This window comes from Athene noctua, chromosome 7 (genome assembly GCF_965140245.1).
Source record: "Athene noctua chromosome 7, bAthNoc1.hap1.1, whole genome shotgun sequence".
Taxonomy (NCBI): Eukaryota; Metazoa; Chordata; class Aves; order Strigiformes; family Strigidae; genus Athene; species Athene noctua.
In genome coordinates this window covers 5099243-5118672 of record NC_134043.1, presented here as the reverse complement: position 1 = coordinate 5118672, position 19430 = coordinate 5099243, and the positions used below count along the sequence as shown (strand labels likewise).

At 38.2% G+C, this 19430-nt stretch overlaps 1 protein-coding gene across 1 annotated transcript in view; it reads left to right on the top strand.

Annotated features, from left to right (window-relative positions):
• The window catches only part of ARHGAP15 (Rho GTPase activating protein 15), a 312620-nt gene that overhangs the window by 135629 nt on the left and 157561 nt on the right, over positions 1–19430 (top strand). The window contains exons 6-7 of the mRNA XM_074910919.1: positions 11358–11456; positions 13364–13490. Coding sequence (XP_074767020.1) covers positions 11358–11456; positions 13364–13490 — 226 coding nt within the window. The remainder of the gene's footprint in view (positions 1–11357; positions 11457–13363; positions 13491–19430) is intronic.

Below are 19430 nucleotides of genomic sequence, written 5' to 3'. Positions count from 1 at the left end.
GTCTAATGAGTTAGTGACCCAAATTGCTGGGACATAACTTCTCAGTTTCCTTTGTAGGCATCAAGAATCTCATAACTTTCTTAATTATTTTAGTGGTGGGAGAACGGTGCAAGGATTAGGTCATGAGTGGGATTGTAGTACAGGGTAATATAACACTTTCAGAAACCAAAGTCTGAAATTTCAGTTTCCTTAAGACTTTTCATTTTGCCTCATAGTGTAAAGTGTACGTTACTGATAGGATGTTGCTTCTGAGTTGTCATGTGCTGTTGAGTTCAATGAGAGTGGTTGTGTACCCAGTACCTCTAAATGTGGTGGGAAGGGCAAGAAACGTCAGGGGTCTGGGGGGAGATGCTCTGGTAACAGCTTTCCTCTATCTGCAGATTGTGTTGCTGGATAAGCACGAGTCTCCTGGCACATCCACAGTGCTAGAATTAATATGCAATGATGACATCTTTGGACAAGGAGGGCATAATGCATTTTAAACCACTCTATTTATTTCCCTGTCATGTGTACTGTACATTTATTAGTGACAAGAAGTGGAGCAACAATCACGGTGTTGCAGAGCTTCAGATAAATATGACCTTATGATTATGGCATGGAGGACTCAAACCCAAATACCCGCCATTCCTGTGCTTGATAATTTTGTGTATTTTTAGCTTCTCTTATATTTAGACCCCTAAGTTCCCGAATGAGCTGTCACCCCAAACCCGTATTTGCCTATGTTGCATCATCCCAAAGCTTGCAATAGAAAAGAGTATCAGGCTTTCAGACACAGCATATTTAGAAAAGAGAGAGAGTCTGCCAAATTCCCAAAAACCTCTTCCCAATTCCCCTCACGAATAGCAGGAAATTGCTTGTTATCAGTGGGTAATTCAACCACAAACGTTATTGATTATCCAACCTCAATCTTTACAGTCTTGATGGCCAAATATTTTGTAATCATTCTCTCTATTTAAAACTAGAAGATGTGATTTTTATTTTGGAAAAATGGAGTTTTTCAATTTTTCTGCATGCCACATCACATTGTGACGCGTCCCTCCAGATTGCCCAGTGTGATAGCCAGAAGCTTGACTGACAGATGTCAAAGTGTACATCATGTTCTAATACATGAGAAAAGCCTACATGATGAAAAAAAATCATATACTTGTGAAAACTATACATATTTTTAAAATAGCATTTATTTTTAATGTTTGATATTTGGTATAACCCAGTGCATACCAGAAACTCAAAGATCTAGAGAGGAGGCACATGTTTCTTTTTTTTTAAATTTTTTTTTATTTCACTGTGTTTCTTAAAAAACAATACATTACAGATTTAATCAAAGTAGGTTGCCTTGTTTGTGAGCTACACAGTCAAATATTTCAGTAGTTTTTCACCCAATTACCACTAGCTGACTAAATTCGGAGTTCTGAGCTATGTTCTCCTTCCCTAGAAAATCTCCCCTTAGACACCTTTTGTGAAAAGATAATTTGATATTTTGGTTATGTGATATTTTAAAATAACATTTTGAGTAACCTTCTGTCATTACTACACTACTACGTAGAGTAGCTGCTAAATTTAAAGACCGGTGCATTTCCAGTGCTGTCAGTGCAGTTCCAAAACGTCTAAAGAAAAATCCCAGGATCCTCCAACACTTGAAAACTGGTTTGAAACTATCACGAGAATTTGGAGACATACAAAGATCCACTTTTTTTTTTTTTTTTTTTTTTCATATTACAAGAATTTCTAATTTCAAAAATTAGAAGATATTATTCTTTGAATAGAACTCTGTCTCCATACTATCTATACTGTGATGCTACTTATATACAAAAATAAATCATCCCCAAATTAAAAAAAAAAAACACAACTGTGTAAGAAAGATTCAGAGTCTATTAGCCTTTTAGGAACTATATTTGAATTATCCATGTTCTTCTGTTCCCAGTTAAGAACCGTATGTATGGTGTTACGAGTTTTCAAAAGTTTTCTAACAAGATTGTGACTTCTTAGAAACTAGAGTCCAGATAGCCGACACAATGTATTCATCTTTGTCCTAAGTCTCAACAGCAATATTTTTATTAAAACACTAAATATTTTTAAAAATAGAAATACTTTTAAGTTGCTGTAGTTGGAAACATTTGTTTTCTTAAATGGATATAACAACCTTATTCAAAACACTTTTCATCCTGTTTAGCTTTTCCTAATATTTGCTTACAAATAAAGATGGAAAGAGGCAAACCAAAGATGTTATGGATTGTTTGCTCCCTGCATGCAAGGGAAGATAATAACCATTATATTTTCCTGCCTGTAACACTTAGGAACTTGACACAGCTGGCAGAGTATATGTTCAGATCATGGACCAACTTTGATGTTTTACATTGTTATTAAACAATAGCTGGCATGGTCATGTAGCAGCAGGATATTACACTTACCGTTCAGTAGACCTGTTTTTACAGAAAGGGACCTCCTGCCTCCTTGCCCCAGGCCACAAAAACCTCTGCTGCAGAGATGGTGTTTTGGATCTCTAGCAGTAGGAGGATTCTTGTGTTGTTGTATTGGCTTTTGGCAAGTTAATAAAATAATGTAAACAGCTATTTTGGAAAATGATCGTGTGTTCTACCCGCTCAGTACACAGAGAGGTTCTGAGTCACCAAAAAAAAAGAAAAAGAAGAAAGAAAAAAGAAAATATCCAAATGAAAAGAAAATAGTAAATATAACAATGAAAAATCCCATTCGGTAGTGCCGTTTCATCTCTAAGAGATGCTTTATTCAACAGCGGGTATCAATCCCCACAAGTAACATCTGCTATCAGAGGATTTGCAGGTACACCTTTGTTCACTGCTAACTGAATTTGTGTCAGTATTATAATTCAGCAGATTTCTGCTTTTCACGCAAACCAGGATTAGCATTGACTTGGGCTGGAGGGCATTCAAGCTGCTGTTCTTCTTTTAGCTATATTTCTCTGTAAACATCTAATTGTTTCAAAAAGTGATGTACAGTATGCAAAAAACCTGAATTCAATGCAAATAAGTCTGTGCAGCTCTAAAGTTAACAGGTGTTCTCATTAGTGTAAGTAGACAAGGAACGATTCTTGAATGTTTTATAAACACTTATAATCATGGCCAAATACGTTACTATAAGTATAAAGATACTTATAGGAACATCTCTTTTTTTCTTATTGTGCAATCTCAGCACTTATTAATAGGAGACATGTGTCAGTAAATGAAATACTAAAAGCCAGTACCAGCCTCTGCCTGCAGATAATGTAGCTGTAAAATGCTCTGCTACTGATGAATAAATTTCTGGCTAAAATAAGAGTCAATGAAATGAAATCTTTACACACAGCACATATATATATTTTATATATATATATATATATATATATATATCTTTGCTTGTACTGAAAGTAGAGCATTCATTCTCCCTTTGATACTTTTGTTTGTTACAAGGACTTATCACGTTGAGTCTCACTCACATATATCATAAAGTGTTATAACATGCATATAAAATTAGACAGGAGGACCATTCATCACTAGGTATTGTCCAGCTGGTAAAACTAAGAAAGACAGGACTTCTCTAGGAAACTGTTGCCAATATCTCTGTGTGTAGCTGTGTAATATATGGCTTCAGATTGCAAAGGCAATAACAGTAAAATATTATCCCAAGGAGAAAAGTAGCTTGCAGTAGGTATTCATACATTGTCTTTAGCATTCATCTGTGGACAAAGCGTGCAATTGTCTATTCCCCTACTTCCCGCTATGCACAGGCACGACTCAGTTGTATTATCTCTTGCTTCTCTGCTTTGAGCTAGGTTTGGGGGTACTTCTTTCTCGCTTTCCAAGTCTGGTGACTTCCATCTGCCCTGACTTTGGCCTAAAGGCTGTCAGAAGTCTCTCCATCCTGCTCCCGTGATGAGGGCAGTGCATCCATGGAGCAGAGGACAGGTTGGGGAGATGTAAGAGGCTGTGTGCAGGTGTGTGACGTCCAGGATGGTCCTCTGCTGCCTGTCTCACATTTTCCTTTTTGCTCTTTGCCCTCTGAACAAAAATTCTGTTTTTCAGAGGCCAATCCAAGTAGTCCAACTATGCCTTGCATAGGGCGTAATACCAGTGTAGCAGATCATCAGGAAATACTTCTTCCCAGTAAGTTCCTTGGATGTTTAGCAGAAAGTACTTGCTCTTCCTTAACTTTCCCTTTGCTCAAGCAGCATGTGCTTTCTTTTCACACACCTCCAAGGGCAGCAAGAAATAAGACCTGGAGTGGTGAATGAAAAAGGGAAAATAACAAGATATTCCTCGAAATTGGTGGAAGTGTCCCAGTATCTCTGGCAGAGCACTGGACCTTTCCCCCTCCAGGGAGGCTCTGTGGACCTCCAGCCTGAGCTCCTCTTCAAATCCAGGGAGGAGTTCTTGTCTCTGAGGGCCTAATCAGCTTTAATCATGACCTCCCATTTGTTCAATATCTTCCTTACAAGCGATATAAATCAGTTCCTCTGCAAGTGAGATTCTTCACAGCCAGGAAGGAAAGGAAAAGATTTGACCTATAATGCAAAGAGAAGATCTGATTCTCTCCTTGCTCGTATTAATGTAATTCAGTCGAGACTATGAGTTCATTGCACAGCAGAAGGGAAGCATTAGGCTCAAAGATTTTTTTTCTTCTTCTTCCTAACAGTCTCAGAATTCATTATTTTATTACTAAATTATGTTGAAGTATTCAGTCCTACGAATTTACCAGGAAAAAAAAAAAATCAATCTTTTCATCGCTGGTACAATATAGTTTCATTTAAAAATTTGTTCTTTCTTGGATGTTTGATCCCAGACTTTCAGACTGTCACATCCACTTCAGAGCCATTGATGTGTATACCCCAAACACTAGGTTAGTTTCTCTAAAAAGCAGCTTATTTTATATGAACAGGTTGCTTTGATACGATGACCCCTTGGAGGTTCCCAGAGAATGGATGTGCAAATCAGTCATGCCACAGGGTAACACAACTGAAGACATCTTATAAACATCTGGCAGCAATTGGTCTTACAATTGTTAATATTGCCGAAGTTGTGAAAACACAGGATCTGTTTGTTGCCTCTTTGCAATGCTTGGTTTTCACAATAATTTTTACAGAGTCAGAAGAAACGGGGTAATTATAACATAAGGTTCAACATCTTTAGATATGTAGAACATTTTCTGTTGCTTAAAACAAATATTCCCAAAGAAAGTATAAAACATTTTTCTGACTTGCAAAGTTTTTGCAGTCTATCATTTAAATTACTTAAATAAAGGGAGCTTTACTACTCCCAAAAGCTGAGAATATAACACCCGCCATGCATATTAGCTTGATCTTTTTGACAGACCAGAAAAGTGTTTGTGTGTGCCAATTAAAACAAAAATGTATCCCCAGTGGCTTGTTCCTCACACAACTTCTGAAGACTGCTATCATTGTATGCTGGGGTAACCCTGGATAAGGCGGCTATCCAAAGTAAACAAACTTTTCAAAACTTTCATGACAGATGGGGGTTACAAATGCATTTTAATAAGAGAGTTGCCAAAGCAACTTTTTTGCAATCAGCATATATTTACTTAACATCTAGCAACATTGGGAACACAAGGCAGATACTTTCTCACAAAATTTTTTAACAAATATCATTTTTTTTGAAAGATTGGTTGAAGACCTTTTCTTTCAAGCTGATATTTCCCCATCACTTCAATGTTAACTTTGCTCGACATCCAAAGGACTGCTAGATTGGTAAAGCCAGACTGTAATATGAGACAGACAATCTGCTTGATAATGAAATTTCTTTGGTAGTCATAAACAACTTAGAGTCCTTTAAGTAATTTAACTATCAGCATAACCATGACTACCTCTGTTTGATAGGCTGAATCATATAATGGATATGTGATGCAGCATGAATATAATGCAGCTCAATACTGATCCTTTTGTTTTCTTTTATTTGCATTTCTTGAATATTAGCTCACTACGGTACAGCACAGAGAGATATTTTATTTATCCTTTCTGCTGTTCACTCGTTCAGCATAAACATGGCCAAGAGACTGGATTATCTGTGAGAAAGAATTTAAGATCAACTTCCAGAAATTCAGTTAGACTTTTGACATGTTTTTAAAAACTTACATATCTCTGTCCCTGTTTAATTCCATTCCAGTTAATTAAACCACTGAGGAGCATAGTGTCTCCCAACTTTAATTAATTCTACTTCTGCTGTGGGTATGGACACATGAGTATCTATGTTTTATGTGTTTATTCTCAAGCTATATTATATTCTAATGATTTTGGGGTTTTTTTAAGAATATTTAGAGAGAGAAAATTCCTAGTCTTCTGTCTTTTTTTTTTTTTTTTTTTTTTTTTTCCCCTTTCTCCTTGACTCTCTTCCCACATTTCCTGTCCCAGCCCTGGTGGCTATCATGCAGATGGAGAATGGTGTGTCCTGTGTTACATGGGCTGGGTGGCTAGATCCCATCCTGCAAAAATATCTCAGGAAAATAGAGGGAAAATCCTAAATTCCTCTTCATTTTGGGGAATCAGAATGATTAACACGATCTGAAAAAAACCCACCTTGTGAGAGAGCAAGGTGAGATGAAGGGAGCAGTGGGAAGGGGGAAGAGTGTTAGCTTTTGAGCTAGAAATGCTCCAGCAACTCACATTTCTTTTCTTCCTACACATATCAAGGGCAGCAATCCCAATGCACAGTGCAACAAGAGGAACACATTTTATTGAATTTCTGCACGCAGAGGTATCTGTCAATCCAAGTTTAAATCACTTAGTGTTCACCACAAGCTGTAGGAGTCCCAGGTGACATCAAAATTTAGGTTTTCTGCACTGGATTCTGCACTGGATCGGTGTCTGGTGGGGTTTCCATGGTCCAGAAGTGTCCAATAATCCAGCACCGAACCGTTGGGGTAGGTCATCCGAAGCTTCACCCCAATAGTCCAGCATTTTTTCTGGCTATCCCATGCCCAGAAGGAGTTGAACAATTGCTTGTTTCAGTATTTGGATGAAATAAGAACTGTGTGGTGGTTTCTTGGTGACCATACGTGAGATCTACGTGAGCTATAGGCTTCCTGGACCGATTACTCTGTTCCCTTTTGCTGTAGGGTACAGACTGTGAAGGGGGTTTTTTTGCTTCATTTTTCCTTCCCCATAAGATTCTTCACTTCCTGTATTAAAGTTTGTTCTTGGCATTGTCTGAAAATAGTTCATCACTGCAAATAATAGTTAGAGCCACCAGAGATGCATAAGTACACTTTGAAGTGAGTGAATCAATAATACAGTTTTGTATTTTTGTTTTGCTGTGTGAATTTATCGCCCTTTTCCATATCTCCATAGAGTGCCTATCAGTAGGACTGCTAAAATTGCCTCCTTCTCTGTTCTGCAGCTAAAATAAATGTAAGAAATGAATATGTCTGTAGAAATATATATTGGTAAAGAGCTAGAGGGATATCACAAAGGAGAATCTATGGACAGAGGACCCTGGGCTTATCCCATGGCACTTTCCTGGCTTTTATCTCCTGTTTTCCACTGGTGTAGGTATATCGTGAAAGGGAAGAATCTTTGAGACGTGCTCTAAAAGGTGATCCAGGTGATCTGTAAAAGTTTGGAAGTACAGAACACAGCCATGTGTGGCACAACAGCACATCCCAGAGCACAACATAGCATGGGAAAAATACATGATTTGTAGGAATTTTAAGAACTGCTGATCCTGGGTAGAATCCAAGGTATACTTAGAGATTATAAAATGATACTGGTATTAATTAGATACAGCTTCCTCTATTTCCTGGAGCTACAGAGGTATCTCTTTGTTTAATAACTTAAGATCTTGTTGAATGCAACCTTGGTATGTTATTATGGTTGACATGCAAAAGAAGCTCACCCCTCCATTTGCACCTTTATAAGGTGACAAAAGAAATCCTTAATATACCATAAATAGAATATCATAAAAAGTGTTTCACACCTGCCTCCTCTCCCCTACCCACACTTTGTTGGCCGCCCAGCAGTGTACTGAAGTTCACACACTTTTACCTGCGGTGAGACGATATTTTCAGAGGATCAATGCCTAACAGCAGGGCTGTACTACAGTTCATTGCAGAACTACCATGTGAGTGGATTCAGCCTCTGAAGTGTTTTTTTCCAGGGTATTATAGCAATAAAGGGAGAATCCAGGCACCCTGGCTCTTCGATAAGCAACCTGAAGGGCACACCCTTTGCAAGTAAGAGGGTTAATGTCAGATGTCATTCCTTGTGGGTATTTATTACATCATAACTCTGCCTGGTAAGGTAATGCTAATTCCAGACTGTAGCTTTTACAGAAATGATGGCAAAGAGAGAGGGATTTCATGAAATATTTAAAAAGTGAAGTACCTGGCACAATGGAGACTGGCAGCTCTATGTAGAGCACTTCATTTTTTTAATTTTTTTTTTTTTTTCCCCCCCAGATCTGTCTTTCATTTGTTTTTTCAGTCCCTCTGTTTATTTCGGCAGTGCCTGGTACAGGGATGGTGTGTTAGCATGCCTTAATATTGAACAATTTATGCTTGTTGTTACTTATACATCATTTAGGGCTGTGATCATAAATTGTTCAATCACAAGGTTTAGTCAAAGCTAGCATTCTTTACTGATGTCTTTTCCCAAGGGTGTTGAAAATTCGATTGTTCAAAGTGCAAATATGGTTTAGCAATCCCTTCCAAGAACCATTTATCAGAAATCCTAAGGAGGTAATATATAAAAGTGGGATAGGAAACCTGCACATTAAATGGGATTTACCAGCCAAAGCCTTTGGAACTGCTTTCCTGTGAATGACTGGAATGGAGCAGAACAAAGTCAATTACTGACTGTAATTAAGGAGTGGATGCATTTAAACTGTAGAGAGCAGTAGCAGTCTTCTTGAAACTGTCTAGTTACTCTGAAGATTAGTCTAAGGAAAGAAAGAAAAGGACTTGAACTATATCTTACAGAAAGTATATTTTAAATGAATTCTATTCCCTGCATTCTATGATCTGTTTTTACAGATTTGCTCATAAAACACTGATAATATATGATTATCAAAATAACACATTCAGACAAAGAAACTTTCAACATGTATTTTGCTTTGGTCTTGTTAGCAATGGAGTATCTCTTTTGCATATCATACAGTGCAAATGTTTATGCAGTGCTGAATACTTGTATTTTAATAAAGCTTGAATTTACTGAACGGAAGACTGAACTATGTTGTGTCCTTTTTAAGCCTTCAAAATACAGTAAATCTAATTATATATGTTGCTCTTACTTTGAAAATGTTATTCCGTTTTATAATTTTAATAATCATTTGTTTATACTGGGAGAGAGGCATTAGATTGAATTGTTGCCTGTGTTTAGTCTAATTCATATCTGCATGTACACATTAATAAATGGTGATATAATACATTTTGAACCCAAACCTTGCCGCGTGAGATGGGAACAGAACTAGAGGTCAGCTCTTTCAACTGCTCACCTTAAGTTGGATTTTGAATTTTTTTTTTTTTCTTTTGATAAAGGGAACGGTGAGTGTGTGAGTAGTGCTTAACATTATGGCCGTGGACTAATAAGGGCATTAAAATTTCCCCAATAAATAAGTCTCCCATGTGCACGGGGAACAATGGGTGGCTGGAGGTCTGCTCCTGACGGGTGCGGACAGGACGGGATGAACATCTGCAGCCGGGCAGCCTCCGAGCCCGCGCCGGGGGACCATTCCCACATTCTCCGCAGCGCTCTCACAGGATGTCTCCGCTGGAGCTGCGCTGACGGGATTTTCCTTAATGCTGATGACTTTGGAAACCTTCCTTACAGGCATTTCCTCAATAAAGGGACGGTTATAGAACAATTAATAAAACATTAAGCTGTTTTGTCTTTTTTTTTTTATTTTATTTTTTTTTATTTTTTCCTGGTAGTATTTCATTTTTAAGAAAGATGCGGGGAGTACCCATGCTGGTGAGATCTTTTGTTTCTTTTCTGCTTTAGGAAAAACTCTTGACATGGGGCAGAAGCAGTAAAACAGTAGCACTTCAGGTTGATGGATTTACACAAATAGGCTGTGCCAGGTCTTAACGGCTTTGCTCTGCTTTTCCTCACACTTTGGTCAGAAAGGAATCTCTTTTGTCTGCTATGTTCATCCAGTCCCTGAAAAATACCTGAAAAGGTCCTGAATAATACCATGTCCCAGTGAGCATCTCAATGTGCAGACTAAACCTGCATCCTCAAGCGTGCAGTTCCCACCTGTGGTTGCTACTGCGTTTTGCACAAGCAACTCTTAACAACAAAAAATAAGAGAAAAGCTTTGGTTTCAGAGCTGACAGGAGCTGGTTTGGAGCGTGGGCAGGATGAGCTCCTGCCCCTTGCAAAACGTGGTGGGGATGTAACGCTTCGTTCACTTGCCTGCAAACACGCAGAACTGCTGTGCTCTGGATAATGCTCCAGAGCCACATGCACCAGGGCTCTGCTGAATCATCCCAGGGCAAAACACTGCACAGGTCTGTGCCTCAGTTTTGCCATCTGTAAAATGGTCGGCTTGACTTGTTGTGTAAAATACCTGAAGATCTGTTCTGGTGAAAAGATATATATATATATATATATATATATATATATTCATATGTAAAAAAAAGAAGTGATGTATCATTATTATCACGGTGGTTTACAGAAGCTCAGACCAACAGAATATGTGTGCATATTTCCACCAAATATTGTTAGGCAGGGAAACAGCGTTATCAGGGGATTGAATATTCTTTTGATAAATATTCCCAGTGAGTGGGTCAAAAATGTAAATCGAGTTCTACTCAGACAAACTGGGGATTTTTTTTTTTATGATAAATGGGCTCCTAATTACTCTGCTACAGCCATCTTTGATGGTAATTTTTTTTTTAATGTGAAAAAGAATGACATTATTAATTTTACCAATATGCTTAGAAGTGGACTCTGGGATCACAGGTATATAATAAATGTGTAAATTCAAGAACGGAGGTACCAGATATAAGCATAATAATACCAAAATAGAAATGGAAACTGAAAATAACAGGCATTAATTCTCATATTGCATTCATTTCTTTTCAGGGTGCTTTGATTTACATTTGAACTGCGTCTTGTAACATGGAGTTTCCTGTTTTTTGTTAAGTTTTGTCACATTCCCGTTATTTTTGCACTATTTGTGTTCGGTGGTTGCATTGCTGAGACAATATCTCGTTTGTTGTGACATATTGAAAACAGTTTTCAGACAGAGGTTCAAAACTCCTCAGTAACTCAGCACTCCAGGAGATAATTCGTGGTACAAAGGAAAAGCATTTGAGTGTGTAGGAGAGAAAATAGAAGAAAAATCATCTGTGTGGTGTGTGCTTTACTTACCTGTGTGTGCTCATGCCCTTCCCAGATCACGACAGTGTCAGGAAATGAGTTCCTCCTCCAGTCGGATATCGACTTTCTCATATTGGATTGGTTCCACGCTATCAAAAATGCAATTGACAGATTGGTATGTATTTGTTTTGGCTGTTACCTTTATTAATTAAGATGTAGCAATTTCAACTTCATTTGCTTAGGCATCTCTACAGGTTTTAGGCAGTCAGCAGCTAGCTAGACATTCCTTTCTCTGAAGGATATAAAAAAATATATGCAAATCTACTAAAAAATGTCAGATAAACAAGGTTGTTGAACAAAAATGTCATTTGCTTCTTGCCTCGAAACGGAACGCTACATTTATTTCTCTGAAATAACAAGGACATTGGTTTGCTGAGGGTTGTAAAAGCACACAAGCACTTAATAACTAATGAATTTTTGCATTTTCTGTTTATGCAGCCTACAGTATATAATCTTCAATAGAACTATTAATACATTTGAGCCTTTTATGAATTTTTGTATTACTTATTCACAAGAATAACACTAGCAAATAATATTCCTTTGTAACTGATTGCTGTTATTCTCCCAGGAAGGCTGGGGGTTTTCTACTAGAAGTAAGCAGGGCTGCATTTTATTAAAACAGTTTTTAATTACCAAACCAGATTCAGCTGTAGCTTTTTCTTTCTTTTTTTGCCACTCTCAGTACAAATTCCAAATATCTTCCTCCTATTCCTGCCTGATCCAAGAATGTATTTTTTTAGAGGGCACTGACTTTCCTTGTTCACTGCAGAATCTAGTGAGAGAAAAATATCCCTATTTCTTGCATTTTTCAGAGGTTTTGCTGCAATGGAATTGGCAGAGGGGGCAGAGACAACCTCTTTGAAAGGGTTAATCTGAACACAGCTACTGTTTCCTTAAAGAGCTACAAACATTATATTACCCTGAGGCTATAATCAGCCAAGGAAAGTTTGATCTGATCATGTATGTCTTCATATTGTGCATTTCATTGGGTGTGTGGGGATATTGATATCCTACTGAAGATTTTGGGGTGGAGTTTTCCGTGGAGACTCGGAATACTTTTTTTTTTTTTTTTTTTTTCCCTGCATGTTAGTCAGCTAAACATCTAATAGACTTGATTTTTTTTGATTTTTTTTTTTTTTTTAGTGCAACTAAGGTAATATTGTGGCATCAGCAGCTCTGAGCGAGCAGCGAACAACAGCAGCAGAAGCAAGGCTGGTGGGGCAGAGCTCGTACATGGTTAGGGTACCCGAGGGCTGGGCTTGTCCCACAAAGGTGTGCTCTTGCTGGGTGTGCAGGACAGGATGCCACTACGAAGCCCTCGGTGACCATTTCATACGTGTCATTTATTTCAGTTTCAAAACTCTGAATGAGTGTGTAAAGCCCTGTAGCTTTGGGATGGCTAAATCTCACCTGACCAAAGGCCATGGGAGGAGAGGTGTGATTAGTCAAAAGATCATCTCCTTTTTTTCTTCTATTTTTAAGTCTTTTCTCCATTAATGGTCCCTAATTATCACTTTGCATGCCAGTGAATTAGAGCGAGGGAGAAGTCCCCCCTCTTTTCTAAGCTTAGACAAGCAGAATTCAACCCCAAATTTGTAAGGATGATTGAAACAATTGTGTTTTCAAGAATATTTACTGTAACTATCTACTCAGAAAGGCAATTTAAACAACCTTCCTCTTTGCACGCGTTTGGAAGTAGCCTGCAATGTGGAAATAATTTTGGTCTCTAAAGCCTAAAGAAGTAGGCCTTTTGTTTTCCTCACTTAAATGGGAATTTATCTCAGAAATTAAGATCAGTCTGTCAGGGCCATAAAAGCTCTGCCATATGACAAATTTTGCATTACACTTTCCTTAAATTATATACTCGCTGCATCACTTGCTGTGTGTGTGTCTGTTAGCTTCTGATTCTGTACTGGCATTCTGTAATCTCTTGCTTCATTCTTACAAATAATAATTTTATTAAAAGCATGCACATATGTGTACATATATATATATATATATATTTTTTTTTTCTTTTCCCAGCCAAAAGAACGGAGTTGTACATCGAGAAATTTGGAGTTCAAACTCAGAAGATCCTCCAGCATCGAATTACTGAATAGCTTAGACACTGAATCCAAAGAACCAAAGCCTGAACACAGAAAATCTTTAAGTAAGGCTTTTTTTCTTTTCTGATTTTTTTTTTTTCCTGTCCTTTTTAAATGACTATGCCATTACAGGGTAAGATAATTTTTATTACATACAGAATGTAAGGAAGATCACTGAGAATTTTAAAGCTGAATGTGTTCTGGGCTGATATACATAACTTGCATTTAAGTAAAGACAGTTACTAGCTCCACACTTCTAAAGGGTGACATTCTCTCCTAAGCAAAATAAATTTGTTTAGGAGCAAAGACATTTATTCAAGCCATTTATTTTTAAAAATAAGCAACATGAGTCCTATGTTAATGGTCTGTTGCAGTTGCTTTGTTTCCATTTTAGTAAAATACCTCAAATTGCCAGAGTAATTTTGTCTGTTGTATATTTATACACTGAATGGCTGAAAGACCTGACATATCCTCTGTAGCCGACAATCACTGATGTATCTATAATTTTATAGAAGGTAAATTCCAGGGATCGAGGTTGATTTTTGTCAGTGTGATTGGAAAAGAAAGTGATCTAAGACTAGCAGGGATGTGCTTTACTCCACTGAGGCTTTCCTTTTCCAGCTTGTGCCGAGATGCTCATGGTATTGTGGGCAGTAGATGCAGGAGCTGGTGGTGACCCTGAATCACTGGCTCAGCATTTTTTTAATTCCACCCCTCTCTTGAATCTTTGTTTTTCTTCTTTGTTTGGCAGGAGATTCACATACTGCTCCTAATGTAAGCGCCGTGACAGCTTTAGACTCACATGCTGGTAGGAGATACCTATAGGTACCGAAGTGCTGTGTAGGAGTTTGCCTGCACGTATTTCAGTGCAGGATCAAAGCCTTAGATGTTAAAAAAAAAAAAAAAAAAAAAAAAGAGTTGCATTAAAAAGACCCAGTATGGCTATTTTTAATCCTAATTATCCACACAACCATAAATATATGCACACATGCATGCGCGCATACACACACAAATACAGATTCATTAAATAGTCTCTTTTTGCAGACCAAGGCTTTTTGTTGTTGTTGTTTTCCTATTATCTTGGAGATTTGGGGTGTTTTTTTAAGGTTTTTCTTTCTGTTATAAAGTAGCCTGAATGTAGCTTGTGAAAAATTGTCCCAATATCTTTGTATTGTGTGTAGCATTTCTCAGAGGAAGAAAAATAATGCTGAGAGCATGGTAAGTTTTGAGGGTCTAATTCTGCTCTTCTTGTAGCTAATAGTAAAATACCCACAAACTGTCTCAGCACTCGGGGAATTTTTATTTATTTATTTAGACTTCTCACATATCTTTAAATGATAATTTGTCAGACAAAACAGAAAAAGTGAATATGAGCCGTGACAGAGACTTAGCCTACATTTCTTTTCAGACCTTAGAGAATCCTGAATAACCTCCGTTTTGTTAAATGCTATTTAAACTATTGAAAAATGTGAAAATATCCGCTGTGAAATCTCACCGAATTGAAGCTTGCGTTTAACTACTGTAGATTAGATTGCTTCTAAAATATGTATTCAGAACTTTTTTTGGCCCCTTGAGATCAAGCAATTATGTGGAATTAGAAAAATCATATTATTCACTTACTTATTAGTAGTCTAAGCACAAACTGTATTGTCAGTTTTCTGCCTTTGGCTTTCTGTGCCCTTAATGTTCACACAAGTATCGTAGCCAGAATTATCGGCAGCTAGAGCCAAAATTGCTTTAAAAAGGCATGAGAACTGGTAATGACACATTGTTAGCAGTTAACAGGTGGTCGTTTCATTGTCCAGTTTGACTGCAGAGCACAGAGAAGATATGTGCAATATCTGCAAGTGTGTTTATAAAGTTCTTAAAAAGTTTAACAATTTTATAATTTTACAGTGCTCTTATATAATTGACTACTGCCAATGTCAAATCCAAACAAAGGGGATTTTTAAAAAAGCGGCTTAAAACTTCTCCGGTTAAACGTGGAAATGAGCAACTGGTATGTTAGCAGGCCACCACCCCCACCCCTCCATAATCTTTAATGAAATATTCAGACAGTTCAGACTCATTTGTATTTACCTTCCCTACATTTTAAGGGCTGCAAAAAAGGTCCAGTTTTAGATGGTGCTGCTGTGTCATTGGGGTTTTTTAGCAGCACAACTATACAAAGGACAGGTATATCCTAACCGAAGTATTCCAGTAATTTACTCTCTAATTTAAAACTGGGGAGACTGCCCCTAGAGACTTAGTGGCAAGGAATTTGGTTTTCATGTTTAATCCTAATAGCTTCTGCTTACACTACAAGGACAAATGGTAATTCTCAGTTATGCTTTTTGAGCTGTAGACACTGATTTCATTGAAAATTGGGCTCAAACCGCCAGGCTCAATTTCCAAAGTTCACAGAGTGTCCGTCTTCTTGGTCACGCAGCTTTTCAGTGGCTTCTCATCCAGTCTGGATTCAACTCATGTTGTAATTGAAGTTTTCTTGAGCTAAGAAGAAACCAAGGATGGCCTTGGGGAACATTACCAAAATATGTAAAACTGTGATCCTGCTCTCAAATACATGGAAAGAGATTACTCTTTATTTTACGATGCCAACTCTTTCACTGGTTTAATTTTTCCGGCTAATGCTGCGTCAGAAAGAATATGTTTTTCACCCTAGCAACCTCCCCCATTAGAAGAAGTATACATTTGGTGCAAGGAAACTGCCTTGCAGCACTGCTCCTTTTTATGCAAATAAGTGTTGTTCTAAACCGATAATTTTTTAAATTAGTGGCAGACTTCATAATTTCCAAGTAATTTAGTTATCATTCAGACTGTAGGTTTTTGGGTTTTTTTCTCCTAAGGTTGCCAAAAAAACCTTCCTAATTAGTACCAATTATAATTGGGTCTGCTGGTAGGTGGTCTGCCACGTTAATTTTATACCACGTGAAACCAGGCACCTGGTTTAGACTGAAAGTAGAGATGCTATCACGGGGCATGGGGGGTAAGGAAAGGATCTATGCATTGCACCGTTCCCAGAAATTGTTCAGCTCTCCAAAAACCAACACCTTACTGTGTGCATGGACTGCAGGGGCTGTCAGGAGAATCACATGGTGGACAATGAAACCAACTCCACGCTCTCCGCGAAGCTCAGTGTTGTTTTTTCTCTCCGTGGTCGCTCTGTGGTTTGCATTTTGGCCATCATCTGGGAATGCTGTCACTCAGGAGTGACCTCTTGTGGAAGAGCCTGGGCTGGAGTTGCTATCGATTGTTGGAGGGGATCAATTCCCCTTCTACTCCCCCTTCTCCGGATGGAAACAAACGGCTTCGCAGTAGGAAGAGTGCCCTTTGGCTACCGTATCAATCTGAGGGCCGCTCTTGTCAAAATGCACAATCACAAGCTTGATAATGCAATCCATTCCCCAAGCACTATATTTCCAACCTGTTCTCCATCATTTCCTTATGGCGTCACATTTACTCAGTTCATCACATTCTTATTAATATTTTAGGTTTCCTTGAAAGTGATGGAATTCTATTTTTATTACAAAAGCAACAAGAATAAATACTAATTGTTGTCAGTTATTTCCTTATGTAGTGGGAACAGTAATTTGTTCCTCAGCTTTAGGTTGCCAAAGCAAAATAATTAAATATTTTAGACATTTAAAAAATCTGTGATATTAGATAAATGCAATTTGATCTCCTTGTTTGCCACATAAAAGCTGGAACTGCCTGAATTGATAAGATTGAATTGCATTATATTTATTGTTTCTACTTGCATATTTTTCTTATCTTCAAGAACACTTTACTTAAAACCCAGCGGTTAGTCATGCAGTCCTGTGACAGATCCTGGAAAATCTCCTCCATATTTGAATTCTAGCTTGAGGTCCCACAACTAGAGGATCAAAATTCTTTAAAAAAAATTAAATATATATATTTATATATGAAAAGGAAAGCCTCGATGGGCTGAACAGTATTATTGATATTCATGATCACAGTGTCTCAATAAGAGTAGTCGGGGATCCTGGCTTCATTGTGCCAGACACAATGCGACACCGAAGTAAGACAATTCCAGCTCTCAGCCTGAATAGGGACAAGTTGCAACAGGTGGAAAAAGCGGACAAAAGCAGGGGGTGGAAGGAAAAGTTGACAGCAAAGCCGACATGTCATGCATATTAAACAGCAGGCTTGGGATTCCTTTCTGCTCTTCGTTAGGATCGGGGTCTTAGCCCCAGCACCCTGGCCACCGGCCAACTCAAATAATGATATTTTCCTTACCTAAATTCCTCCTGCACTTTCAACAGGGAGCAACGGGTCTTTTTAGTCCCAAAGGGCAAAGCATCACTCTTGGGAGGCCACAGCCCTCACGTTTCCCCAGGGAATACCCACAGGGCGGTGGCTGGGAATATGCTTCCTAACATCTTTTTAAATCAAGAAAACTATAATAACCTCTGGATCATAAGACAGATTTTTCCTTCAGAGGTATTTGCTACAAAGTCATCTGGGCTCTGAAACCTGCTTTGGATTCTTAAAAGATAGAGTTTTAAGTCAGGCACACCATCCCTAATATTTAACCAAGGACTCTGTGCGTGCTTTAAAATTGCCCAAAGTTGCTTTTCTTATTTCACTCAGTTTTCCTTACTTCAGAAGGATGAATTTTGAAAATCAAAGTGTGGCATGTAAATATTCTTAAGTAGTTACTAAAACATCCAGAATCATCTCTGAATGCAGCTTGTTAGATAATTAAGACTGCACAATGTGGCGGGGGGGGGGGGGGGGAAGAAAAAACAAACCAGCAGCAGAAACCCATTTTGGACTCTTAGTGGATGTGATGGAAAAAATGGGGAATTCGGTGATGCTTTAACCCTTTCTGGCTCTGTTGTGGTGCTTTGTCCTTCCCTGGCTACAGCTTCTTTCGAGGGTTTGCCCGAGGGTTTAGTTTGTCCCTGCACAGGACTGGATATTTCTGTGGCAAACACTGCCTTACTGAGGCTATTGTTTATTGAAGGGATGGTTCCCAGGGTACAAACACACATGTTTGCGTGGCTTCAGCTCTATAAGGACGGGAGGAAAAAAGTCCAGGAACTTATTTTGTTGAAAGCATTGTTTAGAAGTCTTAGAATAAGGCCACCGAATTGCAGACAGCGCTGAGAGAGGAACCTGTGTGATTTTGCTCTCTTCCTTTCTAACGTGTGAAGAGGCTGGTACGTTGAGAGACCATATTTTTGGGATGCAGTGAGAGATTTTACTGGCTCACCCAAACTTGTTGAGGGCCAGATGCTGCGGTAGCTAACAGAGTCCTTCACCCACATGGGGTCACCTCTGTGATAAGGGGGCTAATTAGAGCAGCAGAAGTGGGAAATCACTCCGTTTCTTTGTTAGCTCTGATGAGGTCTGAATTCTTTCCCCTTCCCAGCCCATTTATTTTACTTAGATGTGAAGTTCAAAGCCAAATGGATGCTATTTAGGGAGTATTATTACATTACAATGTTAGCGTTATGTATAGGTCAGTTTTACTACTTTTAATAAAACCAAGATGTACAAAACAGTAATGTATCTTAGTGCAGCATTACCAATGACAACAATTAAAACAGAAAGGCAAATGAAAACTATATGTAAATATGCAGTTTCCTACTGCAATGTTAATTTTGTCACTCTGCAGCCTGTATGATTGTGGCATTTAGTTTTATTGCATCAACAGGAATGCAGTCAGCTTCAGATAATGATAAAAGCCCTCAAAAAGAAAATTCAAGATGCTGTTTCTGGAGGGTGGCAGCATTCATTTAGACTATAGGGACTAAACCCTTTTTTTTCATGTATTTTGATTCTCATGTTTCTCTGTAACATTTACTATAGGTATGCTCTTTTCTTAAAGTTTAGGAAAATATTGATTTAGCAACAAGGAAGTAGTAATACTGGCATTTTGGGAACAAAGCATGCCAAATTCAGAAAGAAATCGTGTCACTTCCACTGATAATAAGAGATTATGTTGCACCCAGAATCACAACTGGCTGTGACTAGTTCTC